General features: G+C 36.1%; 1 protein-coding gene across 7 annotated transcripts in view; it reads left to right on the top strand.

Moving 5' to 3' along the window:
• Positions 1-26146, top strand: part of PTPRG (protein tyrosine phosphatase receptor type G) — a 731369-nt gene extending 705223 nt beyond the window's left edge. For 5 of the 7 annotated variants that reach the window (XM_032209412.1, XM_032209411.1, XM_032209409.1 and 2 more), the window contains 11 exons: positions 847-1010; positions 3090-3225; positions 4361-4507; positions 6501-6594; positions 7402-7478; positions 8420-8548; positions 10266-10412; positions 13477-13619; positions 14342-14477; positions 17595-17721; positions 26033-26146. In XM_032209412.1, coding sequence (XP_032065303.1) covers positions 847-1010; positions 3090-3225; positions 4361-4507; positions 6501-6594; positions 7402-7478; positions 8420-8548; positions 10266-10412; positions 13477-13619; positions 14342-14477; positions 17595-17721; positions 26033-26067 — 1335 coding nt within the window. In that variant the 3' untranslated portion in view covers positions 26068-26146. Of the gene's footprint in view, positions 1-846; positions 1011-3089; positions 3226-4360; positions 4508-6500; positions 6595-7401; positions 7479-8419; positions 8549-10265; positions 10413-13476; positions 13620-14341; positions 14478-17594; positions 20156-26032 lie in introns of those variants that run through there. The other 2 variants (XM_032209414.1, XM_032209413.1) reach the window with 1 other exon arrangement.
• Positions 26147-27577: the final 1431 nt, after the last annotated feature.

Below are 27577 nucleotides of genomic sequence, written 5' to 3'. Positions count from 1 at the left end.
GACACTCTACAGTGTACAACAAAGCAGAAAGGGCCAGAAAACCAAGAACAATGCAATGCGCATAGCAGAAAATCAAATTCTATGTCTTTACAATTTGACAAGGCTTGGGAAGTTAAGGATGTTTAATGGCTGAGTGAAATGAGTACAATAATTGAAATTACAAGTGAATGAAAAAGAAAATAGTTCATCAACATCTTTTTTTTTTCAAATTTGACACTGTTGAACAAGGAATTTATATTAGGCATCATAAATTACTGTAATGGTTTTCTGAGTAGGCTCAGCATCAAAAATAAGCAAATTAAACAAAACAAGAGTTTTGTAAGATTTTAAAAATGTATACAAATTGCCAAATAGTTTACATATATTTCCTATCTGTCCAATCATTATAGTCAAGGATTACAGAGATTGTAGTCCAGTAACTTTGGGAGGGCCAATTTTTACTACTCTTAAATTCAAGTGAAATACGGCTATGAACTTGAAAGACATAGATCAATTTTATCTTACTAAGTTGCATTTTGGAGGATAGTTTTCAATTCATGTCAGGCTGTAAGAACTTAATTTGAACTATCTCTTATAAACTGATATGTTAGTCCAATAATGCAAAATTATGAAGGTTGCCTTGTAAAGCAAAGTATATCTCAATTGTTAGATAATAGTGTTATATTAGATTTTACAGGCCTTTTTCACATAAAATCCTTAAATTAAAGCACCATTGAGTTTATTCTGCTCTAGTGTGTCCAAGAGAGAACTGAACAGAAAAGGAAAAAATGTGAGCACAAGGAAACCTTGATGTTAATTAATATTAATATTTTCTTCTTGTATGTTTCATGACTTCTGGATCAAAAGGGGAATCCCAAAGGACGTCAAAACGAAAGGACAGTCATTCAGTACCATTACACACAGTGGCCTGACATGGGAGTACCTGAATATGCACTTCCCGTGCTGACGTTTGTGAGAAGATCCTCTGCAGCCAGAACTGCTGAGATGGGTCCAGTAATTGTACATTGCAGGTATGTTTGGACATTGTCAGTCCATTCTTGTTGATCACAGATGTCAAACTCGTCACGTCACATGATGTCATGTGATGTATAGTGACATTTTTGTCTTCATGGAACTGGGGTGGGCATGGCATGCATGTGACACATCTGGCCCACAGGCTGCTAGTTTGACACCCCTAGTGTAACTATTCTATTCTATTCTATTCTATTCTATCCAACTTCTACCCTCAAAACGACGCTATAAGGCACTGCACACCAGAACAACTAGACACCAGGACAGTTTTTTCCCGAATGCCATCACTCTGCTAAACAAATAATTCCCTCACTACTGTCATATTACCTACTAAAACTATATTACTATCATTCTTCTCTTCCTTCCTAGTACCTATCTCTTCCCACTTATGACTATAATCATGTTGCTTGTATCTATAAAATTTATATTGTTTTATTTGTTTTCTAGTATAATTTGATTGCTTATTAGTAACCTATGACTATCACTATGTGTGTGTTTTATCATTCTTGATTATTGTACTATATTTTATTTTTCTTTATGTACACTGAGAGTATATGCACCAAAGACAAATTCCTTGTGTATCCAATCACACTTTGCCAATAAAAAATTCAAGTCTATATGTCCATCAGCTGTTCTTTTAACGGCTGACTTTTTTTTTACAAATTACAATGAATCTAAATGCATTAAGCAACATCATGACAATGATGGCATTTGATACCAAAATAAATAGCTACACTCACCACAGTAACAAAAAATACATATTACAGAGAGAGTTGAGTCTGAGACACTATATTATTTTTCCAAGCTCATTCATGGAAGCTAGGATTAAACCAAGTAACTATCATACTTATGATGTCATCTGGTTCTGGATTTTTGTTTTTTTACTAACTTAAATTATTCTAGAAAAACAATACTGAAAAACACTGTGTCACAAGTAGGCATAAAGCTAAACAAAAAACATGTTGTCAGGGAAATGGGTATATTTCCATTCATGAGATTTTTTTAATGTATCCTGATTGCCAAAAATAGTTTGGGTTTCCTGGTGTAGGTATTAGCATACAAATTTTTTCTTCTAAATGGGAAAACAGAAACCATCTGAAAAGGTTTATCATCAGTACTTGAACTCAAAATTTTTCTGCATGCTTCATTTGGTAAAATTCATTCTCCTGAATTGAAAAGGATGTTATGATATACAGTGAAAATGTTTGATATATAAAAAAGGGTAAATTACAGAACACGGTTCCAAGTGTCATTCATTCTGAAGTTGCTGTACTACTATAATTGGTTTCTAACTGATTTGCAAACTAAGCTTTCCCATGAAGTCAGCTTTGAAATTAAATAATTGTAAGCATTCCCAAAAACCTGATCTAAAAATTGAAACTCGGTAATCATAGAACAATTGGAAAGCAGATTTGAATCATCCTGAGTATTTCACTAGCGGGGAAATAGCTTCCATATATTCCCTCTGCGAAGCTAGTTCCTCCCTGAAAATCACATTAATACACACTGTGACATAGGAAGATCCCTAAATGTGAGGCGAAGGCTGTGATGAAAGAGTGTTTTGTTAGCATGCAAAGAAAGATCTTAAAGAAGAAAGATAAAGGAAGAGAGAGGCACTTGACAGTTGAACATAAGAGAAAGAGAAAGAAAACACAAGACATTTTTATCTTCAAAGAAAAATCTTGAAGTCCTTCTGGCAAAGCAAACATTTAATCAACCACAGAGAGGTTTATTGGTTGAAGTAATACAATTTATACTAGAACCATTTACATGTATCATTTGAGGTGCTGGCAATGAGATCTCTAAAGGATATAAACTTAGGATACCTTGAGGCATTTTGTCAAAATTCCCCAGAGAACTTGGTTTCATCACCAAAACATATACCGAGATGCCAATTTTGGGACTACCCCCAGCATCCCGAGCCATATCCTATTCCATTTGAAGACATTCAGGTTGAACATTGCTTACAGCACTTCCATGGTTGTTATGAAAATTAGTATTAGCGTCAAGGTATTCTTTCTTAATATTTAATTATGTTTTCTACCGCTTTATTTCTTTTCTTTTGATTGGGGTTTTAGTGCTGGTGTTGGCAGGACTGGTACCTACATTGTAATAGACAGCATGCTGCAACAAATAAAAGACAAAAGCACAGTTAATGTCTTGGGTTTCCTGAAACACATCAGGACACAGCGCAACTACCTCGTCCAGACGGAGGTAAGAATCAGAAATGTAGTCATTGTGATTCCTGCAGTCAGTTGCTATCAACTAAATGTTTTTAAATGAAGTTTGATTACTGCATTTACTACTAAAATAACAAAGTTTCCAGATTAAATTTCTTGGGTGTGGTCTGTTTGTTTTGCAAGTATATATAAAGAAGCAATATGTACCATCAAGTCAATGTTGATTCTTAGTGACCACATAGATATACTCATCCTTACTTATGAATGAGTATATTCAGACATATGTTTTTCATGTACAGGAAGTCCTTGACTTACAACCATTCATTTAGTAATCATTTAAACTTACAACTGGACTGAAAAAAGTGACTGATGACTGGTTCGCACACTTTAAACCATTAAAACTTCCCTGCAGTCATGAAATCAAAATGTGGGTGCTTGGCAACCAGCATATATTTACAAGGGTTGCAGCATCCCAATGACTTATGATCGGCATTTGAAACCTTTCCAGATGGCTTCCAACAAGCAAAATCAATGGGTGAAGCCAGAATCCCTTAACCACCATGAGATTCCGTTAATTGCAGCGATTCATTTAACAACCACGGTAATCATGGTCATAAATTCAGGCTGCATTAACAACTGCATTGTTTAGGAACAGAATTTTGAATTCCAACTTTAGTCATCATTTGACTTGTATGTAAAAGTCAGAATAAACTAAGTGCTTAATAAATTGTTTAGGATGAAGTCGAGGGAGGGGGGAACAGTATACAGACCCCAAATTTCAAAAATTTCAATATTGTCAAGATTGGCTCTATTAGCATTATTTGCACAACCATTTTAGAAAGGTTAGAGAAAAAGGTTGATGGAAGTCATCTCATAATTCCACTTTTTTAAAACTCATAACGCTATTTTAGTTTGATCAAAGTAAACAGAGAGAGGCGATTTAGATTAGACACAATGGAAGAAATATTACAGATGTTGGGGAAATGGGTAATAAACAAGCAGAGGAGAAAAACAAAAGGAAAAATGCTCCGGAAATAGAACCATCAAAGCTATGTAGGTAATATTTGGTCCAAGGCTGTTGCAAATATCCTGTCTTGCATGACTCAAAAGTACTTGTATTTCATTCAGAACAGAGTCCATACATGCCCATCTCTCTTTGTTTTCTTTAGGAGCAGTACGTTTTCATTCATGATGCCTTGTTGGAAGCCATTCTCGGGAAAGAGACTGAAGTTTCTGCCAATCAGCTACATAGCTATGTCAACAGCATTCTCATACCTGGCATTGGAGGCAAGACTCGACTAGAGAAACAGTTCAAGGTAAATTTTGACATTCACTGCATGGATCTTGATCAGAGTATTTCAGGTTTATACCTACATTGCATCGCACTTGTGTCAGAAGCACTAAAACACTTCTGGATTGAAAGGATTAGCTCGTGATATCAACGTTGCCTGGGGGACACCGAGTTAGGGACCTCTTTCATGACCCTGCAGGATTTGGAGCGAAGGATGGGTGCTCACCCCACCCCATGTCAGCAGTAGCGTCTCAAACATGGACTTGCTAACTTCCAACCCAGTGTCCTAACTACACAAGCCACTGTGTTCCAATATACCTACATGATTTGTCAATCTTAGTTTTGAATGGTTTTCACTGTTACAGCTTCCCTCCTAACGGTGTTGATACTTAGGTTATTCAAGTACTTCGAGACAATTGCAATGGTAGGATTGATCATATCTTTATGTCATGGTTCAGCCTTGCAGAATCTGCTCTACGATAATGCTCTCTGTTATGCTCTCATAGTGATATTTTCCTCCCTTAGAGGATTAAATCTAAAATTAAAACTAGATATGTTAATCAAAAAATTAGGAGTCTATACTAGCATAAGGTAGAGGGGATCTTTAAAATATATTTTCAGGAAACTGAAGCTGATAGCAAGGGGGAGAAAGGTAGAATTTGCTTTGTGTTTGCAATGTTATTAACTAAAATAAGTTACATTAAACTTCTCAAATACTTAACATAATCAATACAATGTCTTATTTTATCCAAAAATGGCACGTCATCGTAAACATCATTCTTTTGCTCTTCTGCTGTCATCTTTGGAGCTCTGGGGGTAACATAGCATGCCTTCTTCCTACCAATGGAATGAAATAGATAGCCCGTGCTTAAAGACCATAATTGGGATTGGCAATTCCATTGCTCAGCGAAGCTGTCTCTGAGTGAAGCATCACATGACAATGACATGCTTACAATGTATCTTCCCATTTGATCATTAAGCAAGACATCATGTGATTGCAGCTTGCAATTTTACCACCAGCTTCTCTATTGACTGCTGGTTGTGAAGTCCACAAATGGCAATCCCATGACCATGGGAATGCCTGTCAATTGCAAAGTAGTCAAATGTCCATCATGTGACATTTGGCCATAAAATTGGTTTTTCAGGCAGTCATAACTCAAACAATTATTAAACAGGGCAGTCATTACGTGAGGTCTACCTGTACAGTATTGCAAGTATAAAGATACTTTTTTAAAAACAAAGAGTTTCACAGTCACTTCATTTGCAACAAATACTGGCTACCTAAAAGTGCCTACAAGATAAGATTTAGGCATAGATATAATTTCACCTATCCAATGATCTTATCCATATCTTCACAGAATTTGAAAATACCAAATGTATTTATCAGATCAGTCAGCTGTGGAATCAAAACTGGAATTGCAAGGGGCTTTAAATGCAAAGTGTTCCACAAATTTGTCACAACTGTTCATTTTGCACAATGGATAAATTACAAAATTTATCTGGCAAACGAAATAAATTATCCTAAGTAAGGTAGAAGGGGGTCATTTCAATCCTGAGCTACAAATATTCTCCTTTATTGGTATCCTAAATAAGTTGATATTAATTGCAATGTTTAAGATTCCCAGTAAGTAGGAGGAAAAATTAGTCAAGCAGAGCTTTGTTTAATGTTTTACAAAATAAAAGGTTTTACTTTCAAGGGTGATGTTTTTGTTGTACATGTTTTCACTTTATATCTTCAGGAAAAGCTAAAGTGAACTTGTCAAACTAAGATGAAATAGAATGTTATTTATTTAAAAATGAGAATTATGTAGGTAGGAACCAATAAATATTTATATAAATAATTTTAATGCAGGGTATTTGATTCTTTTTAGTATTCTGAATTCTTTAACAATGACAATATGTTTTTTGGTTTTCTAAGCATTATTTTCCTCCCCAAAATAGAAAAGTATAATGCAGGTTTATGTTTTAAAAGACTGATCAAGAATTAATCTTGTTCCTTTTCTGTTTAAATTTTGCAGCTGGTTATGCAATGCAATGCAAAATACATAGAATGCTTTAGTGCCCAAAAAGATTGCAACAAAGAGAAGAACAGAAACTCATCAGTAGTGCCATGTAAGATCTCATCTTTGAATTTGATTCTTGCTCTGCATAAATTTATTCTGCTAACTGTTAAAGTATATTTGCTTTAAGCGGGACAGGGAATGAATTCAATTGCTTTACATTCCAGAGTCAAGGTTGACTAGAACTCTTCTGCTAACCTGCATACAGGCCAAACACCAATACTTGAATTTGAGATGCCTGATTAAAAGTTGGCTTGGCAAAATACTGTCGGTTTTAACCAAAATATAATCGCTCTGGAACACTTGTACTGTAGCATAATTCAGTTACACTGGTCTTTGCATGAAGAACTGTTAATGATTTTCATAAATTCTAAAAGCCTTCTAATAAAGAGGCACAGTCTTCTAGAGTTGGTCTACATACAGTTTCCTGAAAACGTTTCCAGGGTAAATAAAAGTCCAGTTGAACATGGACAAGGTTGTTGTTCTTTTGAGGTATAGTGGAAAGGGTGGGGTTGTTTGTGCTGATGATAATGCTGTGTATGTACGTCTATGAGGAGGGCAACAGAGAGTCTGGATTTTTTTAAACTGATTCCACAGCCTGAAAATGTTTGAAAATCCTTGTTTTCAGTGAGGTTCATGGAGTTAGTTAGTTTCCATTGGGTGGCTTTGACACCAGAACACAGTACAAGTAACATTTTATTTCAGAAATTATCTTTTCATGTGAATTTTTTATCCATTTAATAATCTGTGCTATTTTATAATCCAAATCAGATCTTGAGAAAACTAGATTTTGTTAAAATAATCCTACTGTGATGATTAAGATCTATTTGACATATGATTTATTTGTTTGATGCTGCAGCTGAGCGAGCAAGGGTAGGACTAGCACCATTACCTGGCATGAAGGGAACTGATTACATTAATGCCTCGTATATCATGGTAAGATAATAACAATTTACGTTTGAGTAAATCTATAAAAATATTCAATTGTTCTGTCTCTACAGATTGTTCTGTCTTGTTAAAAATTACATTACCTTTGTTTAATAAGATATCTGTATTGAGCATTAGAGCATTATAGATTTCTGCATACAATTAAAAAATAGTTTGCATAAATTAAAAATTAAGACAGTCTGTCCTATGCCCCCTTGGAAAGGAAGGCTGGACAGTAGTTAAACAGTTATGTTCAACCCAACAGGAATTGGTTGCATGTTCAAGAAGAATAAATTATGCCAGGCTAATATGTTAGCCTGTATTTTGCATTATTGTTCAACATCTGTGCAATCTCATTTTAAGCTGCTTAGAGTTATTAAAATGAAGCCACATTGAAAACCAAGTGATACATAAGCAAAACATTATAGTGCAGGAATATGTAAAACATTCTAAATGACAATCAAAATATTGTCCTTACTATCAAATAATTATTGTCAAATAATCAAAGTACAATAAAAAATAAATATTGTTTTTATTTGAAAACAACAGTTCACTTATTTATTTCTTTAAAGTACAGCTGATTATGTTAGCATGTATTCTGAAAATTATAATTTTTGGTAGAATCCATACAATTAAGGATACACGTTTATAATTTTCTTTAAAGTTTATTTTAAAAGTTTATATGGCAGAAAGAGAGAGAGAATGAGAGACTGAAACTCATTGACTGACTGATCATATGTGGCTAAGAACAATCCATATAAAACATTACAAAATCTCTACAAACAAAACAAAAATACAAGTAAAATAATATATAATGTTCTTCAGTATTGTTATTCAGATGAATTAACTCATTAAAATTTAGCCATTTAATTATTTTGTCTTCACCCAAGGTGTGTAATGTTTCCAAACTGTTCCATTCATGAAAAAATTGTTGTTTGTTTCTTTTAAAGGGCTATTATCGGAGTAATGAGTTCATCATAACACAGCATCCCCTGCCACATACAACTAAAGACTTCTGGAGAATGATCTGGGATCACAACGCACAGATCATTGTCATGCTTCCAGATAACCAGAGTTTCGTAAGTCATTTCATTTCATATGCTGCATATTCGTATGGTAACACAATAAGAAACAACCAGATTATTTACCTGCTTCTTCCTCAATTTCTAAGAAAATTATAGCCAGACAATACAATTTTGTAATCCCGATTATGCAAAGAGGTTTGAGAGCACCTGGGGAAAAGATAGCTAAGGACAGGAAAATTTCTACATCTTCCGGCAACAGTAGAGCACCGTGGTGGCAAACCTATGGCATGCAGAACCATCTCTGTGAGCACGCGCGCCGTCACCCCATCCCAGCTCCATCGTGTTTCTCAGTATCATTTGCAGGACTAAAAAAAAATATGCGCGAAACAGCATTCCACCTTTGTGGCAGTCCATTTCCTGTTCCTGCCTCCATGGCCTGCCCCTTGTGAAGCACAGTGAAATTTAGCACACTTCAGAATGGGGGAGACGGGGTCCCCTCCTCATCCTGGAGTCCATTACGACATGGAACCACAATGTGACCCTGCATCAGTGTGGGCTCACTCTTGCCTCCCGATTGCTTTTTCTGTAGAGCTGCCTGTGTTGGGATGCCCCGCTGGCCAGCTGGGCTTTGCCTCTCACCCGACAAGCTGAGCATGGGTGCGCTGGTCCTGGGCTCGTTGGCCTCCAGACATCGGATTCCTACCACCCAGCACCACTTCAGCGGTTCCTTTCCTTCCCCAGGGGGAGAGAGAGAGGGAAAGCGAGGGAAGAGAGAGAGAAACAGAGGCAGAGAGAGAGAGAAGGGGAGGGAAAGGGAAAGAGTGAGAGGGAGGGAAAGAGAGAGGTGGGATGGAAAGAGAAAGAGGGCGTTAAAGGGAAAGAAAGGGAGGGAGGGAAAGAGAAGGGGAGGGAGAGAGAGGGGAGAGAAACAGAGAGAGAGGGAAAAGAGAAAGCAGAGAGGAGAGAGAGAGGGAAGGAAAGAGACACAGAGAGAAACAGCAAGGCAGAGAGAGGGGAAAAGGAAAGAGAGAGGAGAAGGGAAAGAGAAATGATATTACAAAAGGTTTTTTTTTCATTGTTGCTAAATGTAATATTTCAAAAGCAGAGAAAAATGAAGTGCATAAAAGTGCATTTATCATATTTTTCTTAGAACAATTAGCTCAACTCTCCCATGTTTATCATTATTTTAGATAGTAAAACCTCAATATTCAGGTTAAATTGCCATGTTGGCACTTTGGGATAAATAAGTGGGTTTTGGGTTGCAGTTTGGGCACTGGGTCTCTAAAAGGTTCACCATCACTGGTATAGCATATGTAATTGATATTACATATTAAGCAGCAATAAGGAATATTTACTGATGTTTTACGTGAAAATATTGTTTTCAAAACTACTTAAATTTTTGAAACACCACCTAAATGGCTTTATAGATAGAAAACAAATAAGATAATTGTATTTTACAACTATACCTGGCATATGACATTATGGAATAATACAATTATATAACTGTATTTCTGGGAAATTGTTACCCATTTAAATGTGGACCCTATAAATATTGTAAAATAAGCATCTCTCCATGCAACCAATTACAGGTTAAGATTTGCTGTGATGAAGAACAGTATGTTGTTGTTGTTTTTTTAAGAGAAGGGTTTTGCAGAAAATTAGTTTGAGGTCTTGCTTATTAAATGAAGTTTTGAGCTGGTGAATTCTACCTGTTTCAAGATTAAAGCAATATATTCAAAATGTCTTTTCCATTTGATTCAATTGTCTTCAGGCAGAAGATGAGTTTGTGTACTGGCCAAGTCGGGAAGAATCCATGAACTGCGAGGCATTTACAGTCACCCTTATCAGCAAGGACCAGCTGTGCCTCTCTAATGAGGAGCAGATCATCATCCATGACTTTATCCTTGAGGCTACTCAGGTATGTACAATCCCTTCCAGAGGTGAATCTGAAGTCTGCTTGCCATTCAAACTCCTGCTGATGTTGGTTAATATTCAAGATGAATGATTTGCAATGGGATACGGACAGGTGTCGGTCTTTGGTCACGAAGGTCTTAATAACATTTTCTTCCTTCTGAGAGATTGTTTCTATAGTATCCCAATTTTGCTTGCAGAATGCCATTTCCATAGAAAGCTATAATACTGAAGCTTTTGTAGAACTAAGCTTGAAACAACTTTTCAAACAAAAACATAGCGGGTTTGAGGTCCCATTTTTTAAAGTGTTTTTAAAGCTCAATATTTTATTTTAGAAATTTTATGATATATACTCACTAGCTAGTAACAGTCAGGTTTTGGTTCAAATGTTAATATTCCTCCTTAGTAAATTTAGATTTACTAAAATGTTTTCCATGTTCCATGCAATTTTGGAATACATGCTACAATGAAGAAATTACTTATTATTAGCTGTTCAGTCATCTCAAATCACAAATGGGTTATATATATATATATATATATATATATATATATATGTATGTATGTATGTATGTATGTATGTATGTATGTATGTATGTGTGTATATATATATATATATATATATATATATATATATATATATATATATATATATATATATATATATATATATATATAATGCTTTCTATAAAAGAAACTGAGCTCATATTGAAACCGAAGATTTTTTTTTAAAAGAAAGACATTTGGAACGGCTACAAAAAAGCTAAGCTGTTGTTCCAAAAATATTTAACATGTTTTGTTATGTTCTGCAGCAAAATGCCAGGATGTCCTATATGTATGGCTCTTTGGCTGACCAGTTATCTGACATTTGGAACTGATATATAGTCAAGTGCCACTTCTACCGTGTTTCCACGAAAATATAACAGGGTCTTATTTTCTTTTACTTACAAAATATGGCCTTGGGCTTATTATAGGGGAGGATTTATTGTTTTGGGGTTGCCAGCCAGCTGCTCCCTTGCAAACTGGCTCCCAAAGAGCCGGGTACAGCCTCAGTGGCGAAGCAGCCATGAGGTGACCAAGCTCATGAGCAACTGCCCAGCAATCCCCTCTCCAGCCAGGCAGAGCACCATTCACTGACCTAGGGGGTATCCCTAAGGCGCCAAGCTCCCTAGCTCCCACGGCTTGGCACATTAGGGATACCCCCTAAGTCAGTACATGGCACTCTGCCGGGCTGGAGAAGTGGATTGTGCAAGCGCCTGTTCCACTCCCAGCAGGCATGTCTCCTAGCCTCAACATGTGCGGGCCCAGCTCTCCCTGCAGGAGCCACCGCCGCCCTCCAAGCATAACGTCTTTTCCAGTTCCAAACTCCCAAACTCGGCTGCCGAGTCTTCCAGCAGCGGCCGCTCTACGAGTGTGCTCTATGGTTGAGGGCTGGCTGCTGGAAGACTCTCTGTCTGGAAGATTCTCTTACAGAGTCTTCCAGCAGCCAGCCCACAACCATAGATCGCACTCCTAGATCGGCCGCTGCTGGAAGACTCGGCAGCTGAGTTTGGGAGTTTGCAACTGGAGAAGACGTTATGCTCGGAGCGTGGCAGTGGCGGCAACTGCTGCAGGGAGAGCTGTGCAACTCCCCCCTCCAGCCAGGCAGAACGCCACTCCCCAACCTAGTGGTATCCTGAAGGTGGCAAACAATGTGAGCGCCTTTCTCCCCCCGGCTCCTCTGGCTTGGCGCCTTCAGGATACCGCTATGTCGGTGAGCGGTGCTCTGCCTGGCTGGAGGCGGGGGGAGGGTTGTCCAGGGGATTTATTTTGGGGGGTGGGCTTATTTTTTGCCCACGCGAAAAATGTGGCAAGGCTTCAGTTTCAAGACAGGTTGTATTTTCGGGGAAACAAGGTATGTTATTATTTTATTTTTATTTGGTGCTCTCTGAGCTTTTTTTTTTTCTTGCAGACGTTTCATTACCCAAACTAACTAACATAATCAGTGCACTGTTATCTAGTTTGAGCAATGAAACATCTGGAAGGACACAACCAAGTTCAGAGAGCAGCAAGGACCTCTCATTTCCACCCTGAGTTACAAATCTTCTCCTTTATTTTATTTTTAAATGATTAAAACATAACATGGTTCCTTATTTTGTTAGTTGATGTGTAAGATTTGCCTTTTGTGTTTCTTGCAATGGTGGAATGAATAATTGCATCTGTATTTTCGCACGTAATAAATATGCAGTATGAGTGTTATCTAACCATCCTAGTTGTCTAAATATTGTACTTGGACTTAGCATACAGTAGATTTAATGACATGCAACATCCATTAGAGGAATTTATTGATGCAGAAATGTCACCTAAATTTTAGAAAATAGGGTATGAGCAACCTCAGTGATATCACTATAGCAACTGGAGTATACTCCCCAAAGTTGAGCAAAGAGAGGTCATAACAACCATTAGGTGCTACTAAGAATTACCTTTTTTTCTAGTAATATTGAGGAAGGGTTTAGAAAAACATTTTTACAACACAGTAGGATTTTCTTTTTATATACAACTGGTGAGATTGGGACATTCTTTAGCAGCATAAATGAATTCATTTCTGATTTCTTGGAGAGATAAATACTTATTCTTCCTCTTATCAAAGGATTACTGTTAAGTAATGTGGTTGTAAAGGATCCAGGGGACTCCTATGGGAGAAGTTATCTTCTGTGCTCCTCTACTTAAGACAGGGCAGTCAAAGTATATGCTGTCCATTGTGGAAATGGGAGTCAATTCTCATTGCTTCACTGCCTTACTGGAGTTTTAAACCCCAATATTATTACTAAGGCTTCTATGGGTTTTTTTTTCCCCTTTCCTTCTTTTTTTTTCTTTTGCCACTGGACAACACTTTGAAAGCAGGGGGTGGGAACTGGACCAGGGAAGGCTGGTCTATAGCAGAAACCTGTAAAAGGAACCACTAATTGGTTGTCACCTTAGCATCTCCTTAAAAAAAATGTGTATACTGTTAGGGCTGAAGGTATAAAACTTAGTTATTTCAATTATAGAAATGGAATTAAAATGGTCAATAGTTGGGCTGATTTTTATTTCAGGATGATTACGTTTTGGAAGTTCGCCACTTTCAGTGCCCCAAATGGCCAAATCCAGATGCCCCAATCAGCAGTACTTTTGAGCTTATCAATATAATCAAGGAAGAGGCCTTAACAAGAGATGGCCCAACCATCATTCATGATGAGTATGTATATTCACTAAGTTAATTTTTGTAAAGATTGGAAAAAATATAAGAAATATAAAATCTTGTGAATTTTCATCTAGGAGGGAGGTAAAGGGGATTATTGACTTCTCTAGGAATATTAGAATTGTTTTTAAAGTTTCATAAATATTCTTCTGTATCCAATTTTATACTGAATGTTAATAGGAATAGAGTGATTTTTAAATGTCTTTTTATTGTTTCATGACCTACAAAGGTATAATATTAGAGATATTTTTACCAATTTGCATTAAGCCATGGCTAATTTTAATATTCATCTAGTTTGTACTCATTTTGCTGAGCTTGGCATGTTAAAAATTGTTTCAAAATTAGCCCAGTTATTGATTTGAGCAATTTGTCAGACAAAAATAAATATCAAACTTGTTTTTAACACTTCAAGGTTATCTCTTTGGTAAATCCATTTTAGTATTTGTTATATTCACTGAATTTTATTTTCATGTTTTAAGGTATAAGTTCAGCTTTTAATTGCATTTTGAGGAAATGTAGCAGAAAATATATTTTTCCATATGTGTACCCATCCTTATCATCCCTTGTTTTATTCCTTCAAGAATAAATACTTGACAAAAACTCAGGAGGAAATTGAAGAAAAATTAAATTTGACATAGAGGCATAAATGTTTCCATTCAGCCTGATAAGACATACCCTGGATCTCTTATAGGGAATAAAATTATTCTTTGGATTTGCAGGTATGGAGCAGTGGCAGCTGGAACATTATGTGCTCTGACTACCCTGTCTCAGCAACTGGAGAATGAAAATGCTGTTGATGTTTTCCAGGTGGCAAAAATGATCAATCTGATGAGGCCTGGCGTATTTACAGACATTGTAAGTTTGGAACTTTGAAAGATAGTTTTGGTTTACAAAAAAATAATTCAACAAAAAATAAGAACAATTGAAATCATTGCATAGGTTTTGTGCACAGTCCTAAGTTCTTGCCATATTGGTTCAAATATATTATTTTCTTAATTATGTTCTGTTTGCTCTTCAGAGTCACTTCATGTGAGATTTTATTTTATTTTCATTTTCATTTTCATGTGAGATGGGTGGCTATACAAATATGATACATAAATGTTTTTCTCCTGCTTTTCTTATGGGATTTCTCCATGTGTTGTTGTCTAGTCATATGAACAGCTGAACTGTGAAATTGTAGTCTTTTTCCATTAATGGATCCAAGAGTCGCTTTGCAGAGTGAGATGAGCAGCAAATAAATTTAATAATTTAATTATTATTACTTAAATATAATTATTTAAGCATAATTTATTCTCCCATAATTTATTCTAAAGGCTCTTCTTCTTTTCTATTGATAGATGTTCCATCTTATAAGATCATTGGATTCTATCCTAAGAGCTTTTCTTCAGCAATAGGCATAACTTTAGGGAATCTGTAGGTCAGGGGTTGTCAAACTTGATTTCATTGAAGGCCGCATCAGGGTTATGTTTGACTTCAGGGGGCGGATGTGGGCATGGGCAGAGTCAGTAGTGGGATTCACTTACCTTTGCTACTGGTTCGCAAATGTGAGTTCACACACGCCACCTTCTGCGCATGCACACCATCTTCTGCGCATGTGCAGAAGGTCGCGCATTACATCAGGACAGGTGGGTGGAGCCTCCAGCAGCCACTGCTACTGGTTTGCAAGAACCAGTAAGAACCAGCTGAAAACCACCTCTGGGCAGGGTGGGCGTTGCCAGCTCAACATCACTCATGTTGGGGGCACCTGTGGTGGCCTGAGTGATCTGCCAGTGAAAATGGAGCTCAAGAGAGCCCTCTCGAGCTCCATTTTCACTAGCAGAGGGTTACAGGAGGCCCTCCCGAACTTTTAGCCATTTTTGCTGTCAGAGGCACTGCAGGTCGGTCCTTTGCTGTTCCCAGGGCAGTTCCATGGGCCAGATCTAAGCACCATGTGGACCGGATCCTGCCCGCAGGCCTTGAGTTTGACACCCCTGCTATAGGGTGAACATGCCCTCTCTTTCACATTATCCTACAGAGGCTTTTTATTGGAGACTTCATGCATGCAAGCAAGCAGTCTTGTTTGATGTCAAAACAAAATTAATGGTTGAAACTGAATGGAAACACACTGAAGAAAATTGTGATGCTTTCTTTGGGGGAGGGGTTACAATATAGTTTTACAGAAATTATTTTAAAAAGATGAAAGACAAACTGTTGCACCATTTTGAGAAGTGAGTGTTACACCATAATGTAAAGCTTACTGAGTTGTGTGAAGAGCTTTTTTTTTTTTTTACGGAATTTGTATTTTATTTTCATTTTCATTTTCATACACTCACATGTATACACCATACAGTATTAAACAATAATTGCATCAATTCCTCTTGTCAACAATGCCCCAGAAAATAAAAGCCCAATGTACCTCTTCCATTCTCCATACACCTCTTTCTTCCACCACCCTCCAACTTTCTATCTTCCCTCCATCATCCCCCTCTACCCTACTTCCCCTCGCCCTCTACCACTCCTCTCTCCAGAACCGCTCCCCCCCTTCCTTTTCGCCTCCCCCCCCACCCTCTCTACCCATCTTTCTTCTTTCCAACTCCTCCTCCCCTTGGTGTATTTCCACTATATGTTAATATACTTAGCTTATCCTATTTTTAAAGAAAAATAAAAAAAAACGTCTTTGGGTTCCAACTGGAATCTTAACAGGAAAAACTGAATCACCTGGAAAATCCATTCTGGACATAAAATAGAACATAGCATCATGGACACTTGGGTGGCACATGTGATACAGCTGTTACATGAGCTGCAATGATTGCCTGTTTGCTTCTGGGTCCAATTCAAATGGTCATTACAGGTAGTCCTCAACTTACAATAGTCCATTTAGTGACTGAAGTTACACCAGCACTGAAAAAAGTCACTTATAACTGTTTTTCATATTTACAACCCTTGCAGCATCTCCATGGTCATGTGATCAAAATTTAGATGTTTGGAAACTAACTCATATTTATGACAGTTGCAGTGTCCCAGGATCATATGATCCCCTTTTGCAACCTTCTGACAAACAAAGTGAACGGAGAAGCCAGATTCACTTAACAACCATGTTACTAGCTTAAAAACTACAGTGATTCAATTAACAACTGCGGGAAGAAATGTCTTAAACTGGGTGAAATTTACTTCACTGTTTCACTTAGCAAACAGAAATTTTGGGCTCAGTTGTGGTCATTAAGTCGAGCACTACCTGTACCTTTAAAGACCTTTACAGGAAGGGCACAGGGTATCTGAGCAATCGTCTCACCCTGACATGAGTAGCCCATCCCACTCATTCCAGTGGAAGCGGCCTATTTTGGATCATGTCTGACAAATCACATTGGTTGTTGTGGTCCAGGAGAATTTCTGCTGTGGCTCCCGCCCTCTGGAATATTCTCCCATTGGAAGTGAAGATTGTCCTCACATTCCTGGCCTTCCAGAAGAGCCCAGATACTTTGTTCTGCTACTTAGCCTGGAACCCCAATGGGGCATGTACTTTGGGGGTAGTTGACAGCTCCCGAGAGCCGAGGTGGCGCAGTGGTTAGGGTGCAGTACTGTAGGCCACTTCAGCTGACTGCTATCTGCAGTTCAGCGGTTCAAATCTCACCGGCTCAAGGTTGACTCAGCCTTCCATCCTTCTGAGGTGGGTGAAATGAGGACCCAGACTATGGGGGCGATATGCTGACTCTGTAAACCGCTTAGAGAGGGCTGAAAGCCCTATGAAGTGGTATATAAGTCTAACTGCTATTGCTATTGCTAAGATTCCCACCCCCAAGTTGCCCATTGTCTTGGTTTTTAGCTTTCCTGTTTAATTCTTCCAATTCTATCTTGTATTACCTTTTTATTTTATTATATCATGATACAGAGTTGCTATATCAATAAGGTCTGGCATAAAAATTTAATAAATTAATGAAACATTCTGCTTTGTTAGGTCCTTAAAATTAACACCTTTTAATCTTTTTCTTCTAGGACCAGTACCAATTTCTTTACAAAGCAATGCTAAGCCTGATCAGCACTAAAGAAAATGGAAATGGCCCCATGGCAATGGACAAAAATGGTGTTGTTATGGCCAGTGAAGAATCAGATCCTGCAGAAAGTATGGAATCTCTTGTCTAAAAGGAATACTTAAAGGCACTTAATTTGTGGAATTTCTGAAGACTGAACTTTTTGAGGCCTTTTTTGCCAGACTCTAGGTTATACAATAACCCAATTACTTTTTTACACTGATAAAAAGTTTTGATATTTATTTTTGCCATTTTACGTCTTAATGGTATCCTACTGAGCATTTGCACCTCTGTTTATTTCACACAGTGAAACACAAATTTTATCTAGTTTGCACTATATGATCAGTGTTAACTGCCTATAGAGATATAATACAAAAGAAAACAAACAAATCCTGATGACATTCCATGAGAACAGACACACTACTTATTAGTTGAAATACCATGATGTTTAATTAATTCTCATAAGCCTTGGCTTTACAATCTTGGATGCTAGGCCAGAGAAATATTTTTGATTCACATTAAAAAATGCTGTACCCTTGACATATTCCAATATTCATTGTTTAATTTGCATACTGCTACAGTTCTTTTGTTTTCCAGTAACATGGATGAGTAGTGTTCTTCATTTTCTCTCAAACTAGTGATCACTAGATAAATTTTGGAAAGCTACTGAAATTCAGCTTAACAGCTGCTCTGCATTGTCTGGAATTTCTCTTTTGACTTCATAAAGTTCAATGAAGTGTTTTCTATGAAACACATAAAATTGTATTCCCAAAATGCAAAGCAACTCAGATTTGTGATTCAATTTCAGATCTCGAATTTATACTTTCATTAATTCCCAGGTGTTTTTAATCACATTCTCATTTCAAGAAAATATTTTGATCATATTTCCACTGAGGACAATTTAATTACAGTGCAACAATGTTCAATCAGATCATTTTATTCCAAAAGTATTTAGCAATATTTCCAATTCATACACAATTCACATTTACATGTATAGTTCCTTAAGTTTCTGGAACGGAACCACTGTCTTTACAGTATGTTATATGATGGAGAAAAGAATTTCTTAATTTCATAGCTGTTAGATGCCGTTTTTACAGGTGTGTAATTTTCATACTCTAGTGCTAAAACGTACTGATCCATATTACTGGTGAAGCGATCTAATAAAAAAAACTACCTATAAGATTACATTCTTCCTCTTTTTTTAACACTATTGATTAGTATGTACTTCCCAATTTCATAATTTCATTTTTCGATACTATACATAATATTCTACAAAATAATCCTATATGTCTACTCAAAAGTAAATTACACTGAATCAATGTATAATAGGATTACAAAGTTAATATGTTTCACTCCCTTTGAAAAAAAAATCTGCTCATTATCTTTTAACATTTAATGTTTTGTTCCAAATAACTTTAAAAAGTTGTGCTTTCCAAACCATTTGTGAAGCTCAGTTGAATATATGGTTCTCTCACACGGAAGATCAATGGCTACTCAGTAGGAAACCAACATATTATCTCCAGTATCAGAGGCAACAGGCTTCTCAGTTTCAGTTACTGGGGGAAATGATGGGGACAATACTATTTTTGCTTATATTCTGCTTCCGGATGTGACATTGGTACTGGTAGAAGAAAGAGCCTTTGATCTTTATCAGTACTGCTTTTCCTATGTTTTTGCATTGTACAAATGAGAAATGAACTAGCTTCTAGTGAAATACAATCTTTTTATATAAGCTGAAGATATAGAGTAACTCAGTAGATATGACAGCATTAGTTTTCATAGCTAAAGCAAGCCTCCTTTGCACTTTTGGTTGCTATCCTGAGAGCTCCTCAAGCATCAGAGAACAGACAAGTAGATGTTTTCAGGAAAGCCATTTGATTCCACCCAATGGCTATCTGGATTAGCTCAATCAAAAAGCAGTTTGTGTGTTCTCTGAATGAGTGAGGTTTATTTATCTCTGTTTCCAATTCAAACTAGATAAAATAATGTGCCAGCATATGAAAGTAACAAGGTATGAAAATGGCAGACTGTAACAAACCAAAGTGAAGTTGCCTCATTTAAATGTTCTCTCTTGAGCTGTCAGGGTAGAAGTGGCTGTACTTATGGAAAAGGAATCCAGAATTAATCAAAAGAAAAATTTACTGTAATTGATAAAAGTAGATAAAAACTGGACTGTAAGCCAGAAATGGGTTGTCAGATATTCCTTCATTTAAGGCAAGAGTTCCTACCTAGCCCATAGAAGGAATCACAGAATCAGTTAAACCTTAGCATTTTCCTAGGTATTTGGCTGGCATATAATTGTTTTCCCTATTGTATGAATTCCAATTCTAAAATGGTATATTCCAAACATTTATTAACTCAGTAAGAACAAGATCATTGTATATCCTATACCTTCATTTCTTCCTTTAAAAAAAACATACTTTGAATAGTTCCTCTAAAGCAGGAACCTAAAGTAGTCAACCTTTTTATACCTACCGCCCACTTTTGTATCTCTGTTAGTAGTAAAATTTTCTGACCACCCACCGGTTCCACAGTGGTGATTTATAAAGTAGGGAAGTAACTTTACTTTATAAAATTTATAAAGCAGAGTTACAGCAAACGCCTACCGCCCTCCATGAAAGCTGGAACGCCCACTAGTGGGCGGTCGGGACCAGGTTGACTACCACTGCTCTAAAGCATACTGAAAATTCTGTAATTTTCATGTTCCAAAACATAGTCAGTCTAGTATTAATTGCATTAAACAGCTCCAACCATTGCTACAAAAATTATAACATAGGATCTATTATGCAATAGTAGGGTCTTCTATGTGGTCCTTGCTCTTCTTGTTATTGCAATATTGATGTATATCATCAATACATGTTTGCAGAATAAAACTACTACTTTCTTTGAAAAATGTGAGTTAACGTAAATAAATATAATTAGAATATTTACTCTTCAAAATAAAATGCACACAATCTTAGCAGATATAAATGCCCACCCCTCATTGATAAAATAGAGTTTTGCGACCTTATATCCATTGAAAGCAGACAATCCCCCTTTTAAAGATTCCTAATAATGAACAAATTAGTTTTGTGTCAACCACCACCATTTTTTAAACATTTCACAATTAACTCTCAAGGAACTGGATGACTTAATTCTTAATTAAGTTGTGGCAACTGTCATACACACACAGAGAGAGAGTAATATTCTCTTCATCAATCAAATTTAAATGCTATATGTATAAAACCAAAACTATTTCTTAAAATACATTGTTGAAATATATTTCTTAAATGTACTTTAAAAATAGGAAGATTTAATAAAGCAAGGAAAATATCCAGCAAAGTGAGACCTACGCTAATATGGCATGTAAGTGCAATCATAAAAATAAGTGACAGGTACTGCTGTCCATTTAAATTTGCTATTCAAATTATTAACGTGGGGTTAAAAAAAATGCCCAAAATTTGCTAAATTCCATTGTGAACCTTTCTTTGATACTGAGGTAAATGAATTTCATAACGTTATAAGAACCATACACAAATCACACTAAAAGCCATTTGATGGCTACAATCTTTTCAATTGAAAAACTGCAGAGTCTCAGTTCTACTGCATTTTCATAAATTGAACTTTCTAATATTTTTTATGTCATTTTATGCCCCAACCCTATTTTTATAAGGGCCTAAAGACATGGGTGTGCCAGTCAGCTTGGGGACCCCGTGGGGAATCAGAGCAATGGAGATGATTGATTGAATAATAACAGATCCCACCTCCTCCCCCCCCCCCCACTCCACCACTGCCCTCCCCCTGTGTCTTTGGTTTTAAGATTTGATTTTAACTTTTTTGTTTTAACTGAATGTAACTGTAAGGCCCCCAGTGTTACCCTATGGTAAGATGGGCAGCCAGTAAATTTTATAAATAAATTAATTAAATAAAATTTGTATTGCATCTATTAGGACTAAGAGGCACACCGCACATCAAGGTCTGCAGCGCAACTACCATTAATGAACATTGTTCAGAAAAGTACAACTGTTAAACATAATCACAATTTCAATTGATTCCCACCCAAATTATGTCAAAAAAGTATTAGTTCCACAGGTTAAAAAAAAAACTTGTTTTTGATTTGTTTTTTCTATTTTTAGTTGAACTTTTGACTTTGATGGAAAGGAATGAATGTGCTCATAAGACAGCTTCATTACACTTAAGCCACTATTTCCTAACAGTAAATCTGAATGAGGATTGTAAGCTTAAATTAGATCTGTATCTATTAAAGCAAGATGGTTTTCAAAATCAATGCCATTTGCTTTTTTATAACATTTTTATTAAAATTTACAAATATAAAAATAATGCAAAGTAAGAACATAAAAAATAAAAAGTGCAGAGAAAAGAAAAAATAGAGTAAAAAATAAAAAGCATACATAAAGAAATGATTCTTGCTTCCCTCCATACAAGTACAGGCAGCTTCAGTAATTTATTGCCTTCTCTGATATTTCAACAAAAGCTCTCCTCTTCCCTATCTCATCTCTTATGAAAAGACAAATTAGCAAATCTTGCCATTTCCAATCAGCAAAAGTCAATTAAGAGTTACCATGGATAAATAAAATATATATTTTAACCTTAATGGAATAATTAACAGTACTCCATGATGTCATGCTATCCATATGACTGTGGAAATGTCTTTGGACAGCACTGGCTTAAGAGCCTTGAAATGAAGATGAGTACTGTCCCCAATAGTTGGCAACGACTAGCGGAGTAAAATCCGTAGGGACTCATTTACCTTTTTAATCAAATAAGTCAATTTTACATTCTTTTAACATGGTAAAATGTAACAAAAGAAATCTTTTCTCATCTCTTACCTGTTATCTATAAACAAATCTTTAAAGCTTTGTCATTTGGTGCTAGTCAAAAAAAAACCCATTAACCTGAACAATGTATATATTTTAAACTTGATCCAATAAATTTTACATTTCTTCCATTTTTTAAAAAAAATCTTGATTTTTTTAAATCCCTTCAAATGATGTCCCTCCAACTGATTTCTTATCGTTCCTTCTTTATCTCCTCAGAAACTCCTTCATTAGTATAACTTGTCTCTTTTGTCAATCCAAGATAAGAAAGATACCCAAGAAATCTGAAAGTTATTCAGAAAGTTATCACTCTTTAGATTTAATTATATGTCCCATTTAATTAAAGATATCATCCAGTTTCATTTGTAAATTCAGTATGGCATCTTTTTCCACATTATTCTTGCACTCCAACATTTATAAATCCTCTTTCAGATCCACACTCAAATCAGCACTCAGCCTCTACTTTGTCCAATAAAATCTGTTCCTCTTCTATAGCCCCCTTAAAATCCATTTTTATAATAGCAATCTTACGAGTAATTTCTGAGTGCATTGTTCCCAACTATCCTTGAATCCTACATTCAAATAATTTTGTGCCATTATTTTAATAATTCTTTTCTCCTTTCATTGTAATATTTAGTTGTCTCTGGTTCCCTCTAGTCAGCTACCAAAGTCTCCTCTTATCATGTGTTTTGTTTTGTTTCCCTAATCAATAACATTTCCCCACACTAGGATTTCTTAGACTTAGCTTCAAACACTTCATATACTTTTTATAAACTTTTAAACAATCCACAGGAAATTATTTCAAGTCCATCCAATATTTTAATCCTATAACATTCCAAACAAAATCAACTCATACAGTAATCATACTTTTGCTGTTTATTCAAAAAAATAAAAAAAATTTTAAAGTCCTTAATCTTCCACATAATGTCATTCATGAAGATAAAGAAACCTACCCAGTTTAATGAAACTTGCCTTGTGAAAGCTCTTAACATCAAAAAGCCATTAATAAATAAAGTTAAAGCATTTAAGAGAGGAAGTACCCTGTTTTCCCCCAAATAAGCCCTCCCCGGATAATAAGCCCAATTGGGCTTTTGAGCACATGTGCCAAAATAAATCCTTCACCCCAAAAATAAGCCCTCCCCTAAAATATATAAACGCATGTGCAGCCGGTTCCTGCCATTTCCTGGGGGGAAGGGGGAAAACATGCTCCACATGGCCCCCATTTACCTGCCATCCACGTGGAACAGCCTCGCAGAGGCTGGTACCACAAACCCTAGTTACCATGCCTCTTCTCTTAGTGGCAGCCACAAAAAGAGCAGCAGGCCCATCAACACTAGGGTTGGCAAGAGTATGCCAGAAACAGAATTTCCAGCCCTCTCTGGATCAGCTGATCCAGGGGCTATGGGCCAAGGTTAAAGGGCCTCCTGCACCTCAAAAATAATAAGACCTCCCCAAAAATAAGGCCAAGTGGGTTTTTTTCCAGGGGCCCCAAAAAAATAAGACCCTGCCTTATTTTCAGGGAAACACGGTAACAGAATAACAAGTTGGAAGGCACCTTGGAGGTCTTGTAGTCCTGCAAATCCAGTGTCCATTTGAAAGCACTGAACCATGGCAAAAGCAAATTGACTTTCCCCCAGTACTAAAATATACCTAAAACTGCTGACTTATGCTGTTCTCAGAAGGAGTCACTGTACGGAGCACTTGTGAGCAATCCTGGCCTCTCCTTGCTCCAGAGAGGAATTCTGAGGAGCCAATCCTTTCACCCGCTTCTCTTTCTGCCATGGCTGTCAGCTCTACTTTCTATGGAGCTGTCATCAGTCTGCTATTGCATCCCCAGAAGTCCAAAATAAATATAATTTGAACTGGGTTTTCAATGCTCATGTAGAATCTAGTCCACAGGTTTGTAATTCCATTTAACATGTAATAACCTTCCACTTAATATTCATTCATTTTCTTTATCATTAAGCTTAATGTTGCAGGCAAAGAGATTAACAATAATAAGAGAAAATTCAGGGGAAAGAGGTGCTGTTCAAGATTAAAAGTAAGAATGAACTCCACAAAATAATTTCACTGTGATATGAAAAAGTGCACTACTGGGGTTACATTTCTCATTTTGTTTTAAAAGACAGTAACATAAGCTCCAAAACAAAGAACTAGAGAAGTGGTAGAAGAAAAACAGCGAGTGCCTAATTTAATTAACATTTATATTTTTGTTATGCAAATAGCAGCAGCAAAGCCTGAGCAGGCTCAGAATCATGAAGGGATACAGAAAGTTATTCTGCAAATGTCAGAACAACCATTAAAATGGGAGTTTGGGAAAGCAATTTTTTCCTCCCAGAATTATGGCAGAGCATATAGCAGAAACAACTGCTACCGTCTCATCTTTCTTGAGTACCAGTTATGCATGCTTCTTATTAGGTATTTATGTGACATAAACATACACATTAATTGCATTCGCATAATTAATAACTGGAGTCAATGGAGCAGGTTGATCAAAATTTGACTCCCATTAGATTCAATTTACTTTAAGCACAACTAACTTCTCCTGGATTTTGTGGCTGCTCCCATATAAATGCTTAACAGGATTTAGTCCTTTACTGTTCATGTTACAATTATACTCTGCCTTGCTCTTCAGGATAGGTCTTGTACCTGTTTATGAAAAGATTATTGTAGAACTGCTAATTGATAAAAGCTGTAAATGTAAATGAACAAATAAGTAGCCTCACAATTCTTATGAAATATTGCTACTCATCCTTCCTGCTAAACTCAAGTTATATTCATTTGTGGGTTAAAAAAAAAGAGTGTAAATGCTGATTAACTTGTAAAGCCTGGATCCCTGGGCTTTTAAAAAGTCATCTGGAATTAAGAAAACATACTTACAACATGGATAGTCTCTAACACATGACCATTTTATGCATTTGGATGCTTACACCAAGGTCTTGAGTTCTCTACTAAATTCCAGTATATTGAAATATCTGAAGCTCATTCGCAGTGTACAGTCTTTATCTCAAATATGTTTTATTTTGTATTGTTGAATCCAGCTAATGTTAGTAACCTTTTGTATTAATTCATCACTCATTCATAATGCTTTTTTATTCTTAATCAGCTCAGAATATAAACGCAATCACTCTTAAGATGTATATTCACGCCTGTATACAAGGAAGAGAACGTATTCAAATCTATTCTAATTGGGATTATAGTGAGAAGAGCAAAACTTGTTTCCTAAATGCTTCTAAACTACTTCTTTAAGCTGAAGAAGACTGATTGGAAAGTACCAAACTATTCTCCCTTTCCTTTTTCATGACACAGCACAATGATTTGCTATAAATGCCTGTTTTCTTATAAAGTGCTATTCTTTTTTAAAATAGAGCTATTAGTTTTACCAAAGAAGCTTAATACAAATCCCTAACAAAAATAATAGTCCAATTATAGGAGGGGGGGACGACAGGAAATGTTATGAAATGAATGAATTAGCAGCCATGCTTTCAAAATTTATTTTCTTCTCCTACCCATTCCCATTATCAATGCTCACGACAGTGAATTTTATATCAACTGGAAATGCATTTCTTTTTTTTTTTTGTTACAGGTGTAATTCTCTACTCTGGCTCGTGCATCGTTTGAGTTTTCTCTTTTGGTTGCCATTATAAACAATACCAGCTACACCCATCTGTGTAGGGCAGGCATACATACGGGGGGACAAAGAAAGACAAACCACAGTGAAAGTTCTAGGCCTCAGACATTATAGTTTTAGCTATTTGACTGTTTTTAGTATTTTTGTTAGATATTTGAAACAGAACCCTTTTCTACAGAGGATAATTAATTTCAAGAAAAAAAATGTCTTGAGTTTTAAGAATAAACATGTCTCCAGAAGAGGAGATAATCAATTTTATAAAATGTCACAACTCTCCAACATTTGGGGTGGTGACTTTTTTGTTGTTGTTAAACCTTTGAAACTAGCAAGCAGCCATTGTTTCTAAAGAACTAAGTGTTCATCTCTAGCCATCCTTTTCATTTCATTCATTTTTAAATAACAGAACTCATTACAACTGTAAATATTTTGTTGCTTGAATAAGCATCTTCTGGGAACTTTGTATCAATGGTATATAATCATAGAATTTTATATTTTCATATAAAGCTAATTTTTTTCTAGTTTCAACTTCATTTCTTTCCTTTTGTGGTGGATATGTGACAACATCTTTTATGTGTACTAAAGTAGTGAAATGCCATCACATTCCAAAAACAATTCAACACAGGTTATTTCTTTGGAACAGTGATTGTTGATGCTGGATTTTCTTTAATTTCCATTGTCAGTGTGTGCAATAGGAATTAGACTTAACCAGTCACTGGATAAGTTTATCTCTTTGACCCATTGGGGAAATGTGGTATTTGGTTTTAGGGGAGTTCTTAATTTTGTTTTTGTTTTCTTTTTTGTAACTTGAAGAATTTCCATTTTGTTATGTTTAAAAGTATATTAAATCATTCTATTATAGTGTTATTTAATATGTAAATTGTATTGCTATACATAAAATAAAGTATGGTTTTTGATGTATTTATAATAGTTGATTGATCATTTCAATATAGGTGCACAGATGCTGTGTGAATTAAAACTGACTCCAATGTAACAAAAAGGTCAACATATAGAATTAGTCTCTTGGGCATAGATACAAGTGAAGCCACCATGAATCAACTGTTAGGTAGTTTGCTGTGTTTTTTTAAACATTTGAAAATAAATTCTGTATATATAGCACATACAAATTAAAAAATATCCTTCATAACTTAGAATGAGGAAGCTGCCTTTTCCAGGCCTGCTAGAAAGTCAGATTCCTCATGTTATTTTAGTCATTCCTCACAAAGGACATCTTATTGACTGAAACTGAAACATTCAGTTTTCTTGAAAGATAAATCTATTTAAATGGTTCGCTTCTGCAGTGCACATTCAAACTAGACTAGAACAGGAATGGAAAACATTCTGTAATGTAAATTGATGTGAAACAGTCCTCTGTTCTCAGGGAGGCAAAAAAACATTTGCCCCCCCCCCCCATTCCTTCTCTCACTTTCAAGCTGGTCTCTATTCTTTCTTCTTCAAAAGTTGGAAAACATCCCATTATAAAGATTCCAAAATCCTGTGCTA

The sequence above is a fragment of the Thamnophis elegans genome, chromosome 2, assembly GCF_009769535.1.
Source record: "Thamnophis elegans isolate rThaEle1 chromosome 2, rThaEle1.pri, whole genome shotgun sequence".
Classification (NCBI taxonomy): Eukaryota; Metazoa; Chordata; class Lepidosauria; order Squamata; family Colubridae; genus Thamnophis; species Thamnophis elegans.
This window is presented reverse-complemented; position numbering and strand designations above follow the sequence as displayed.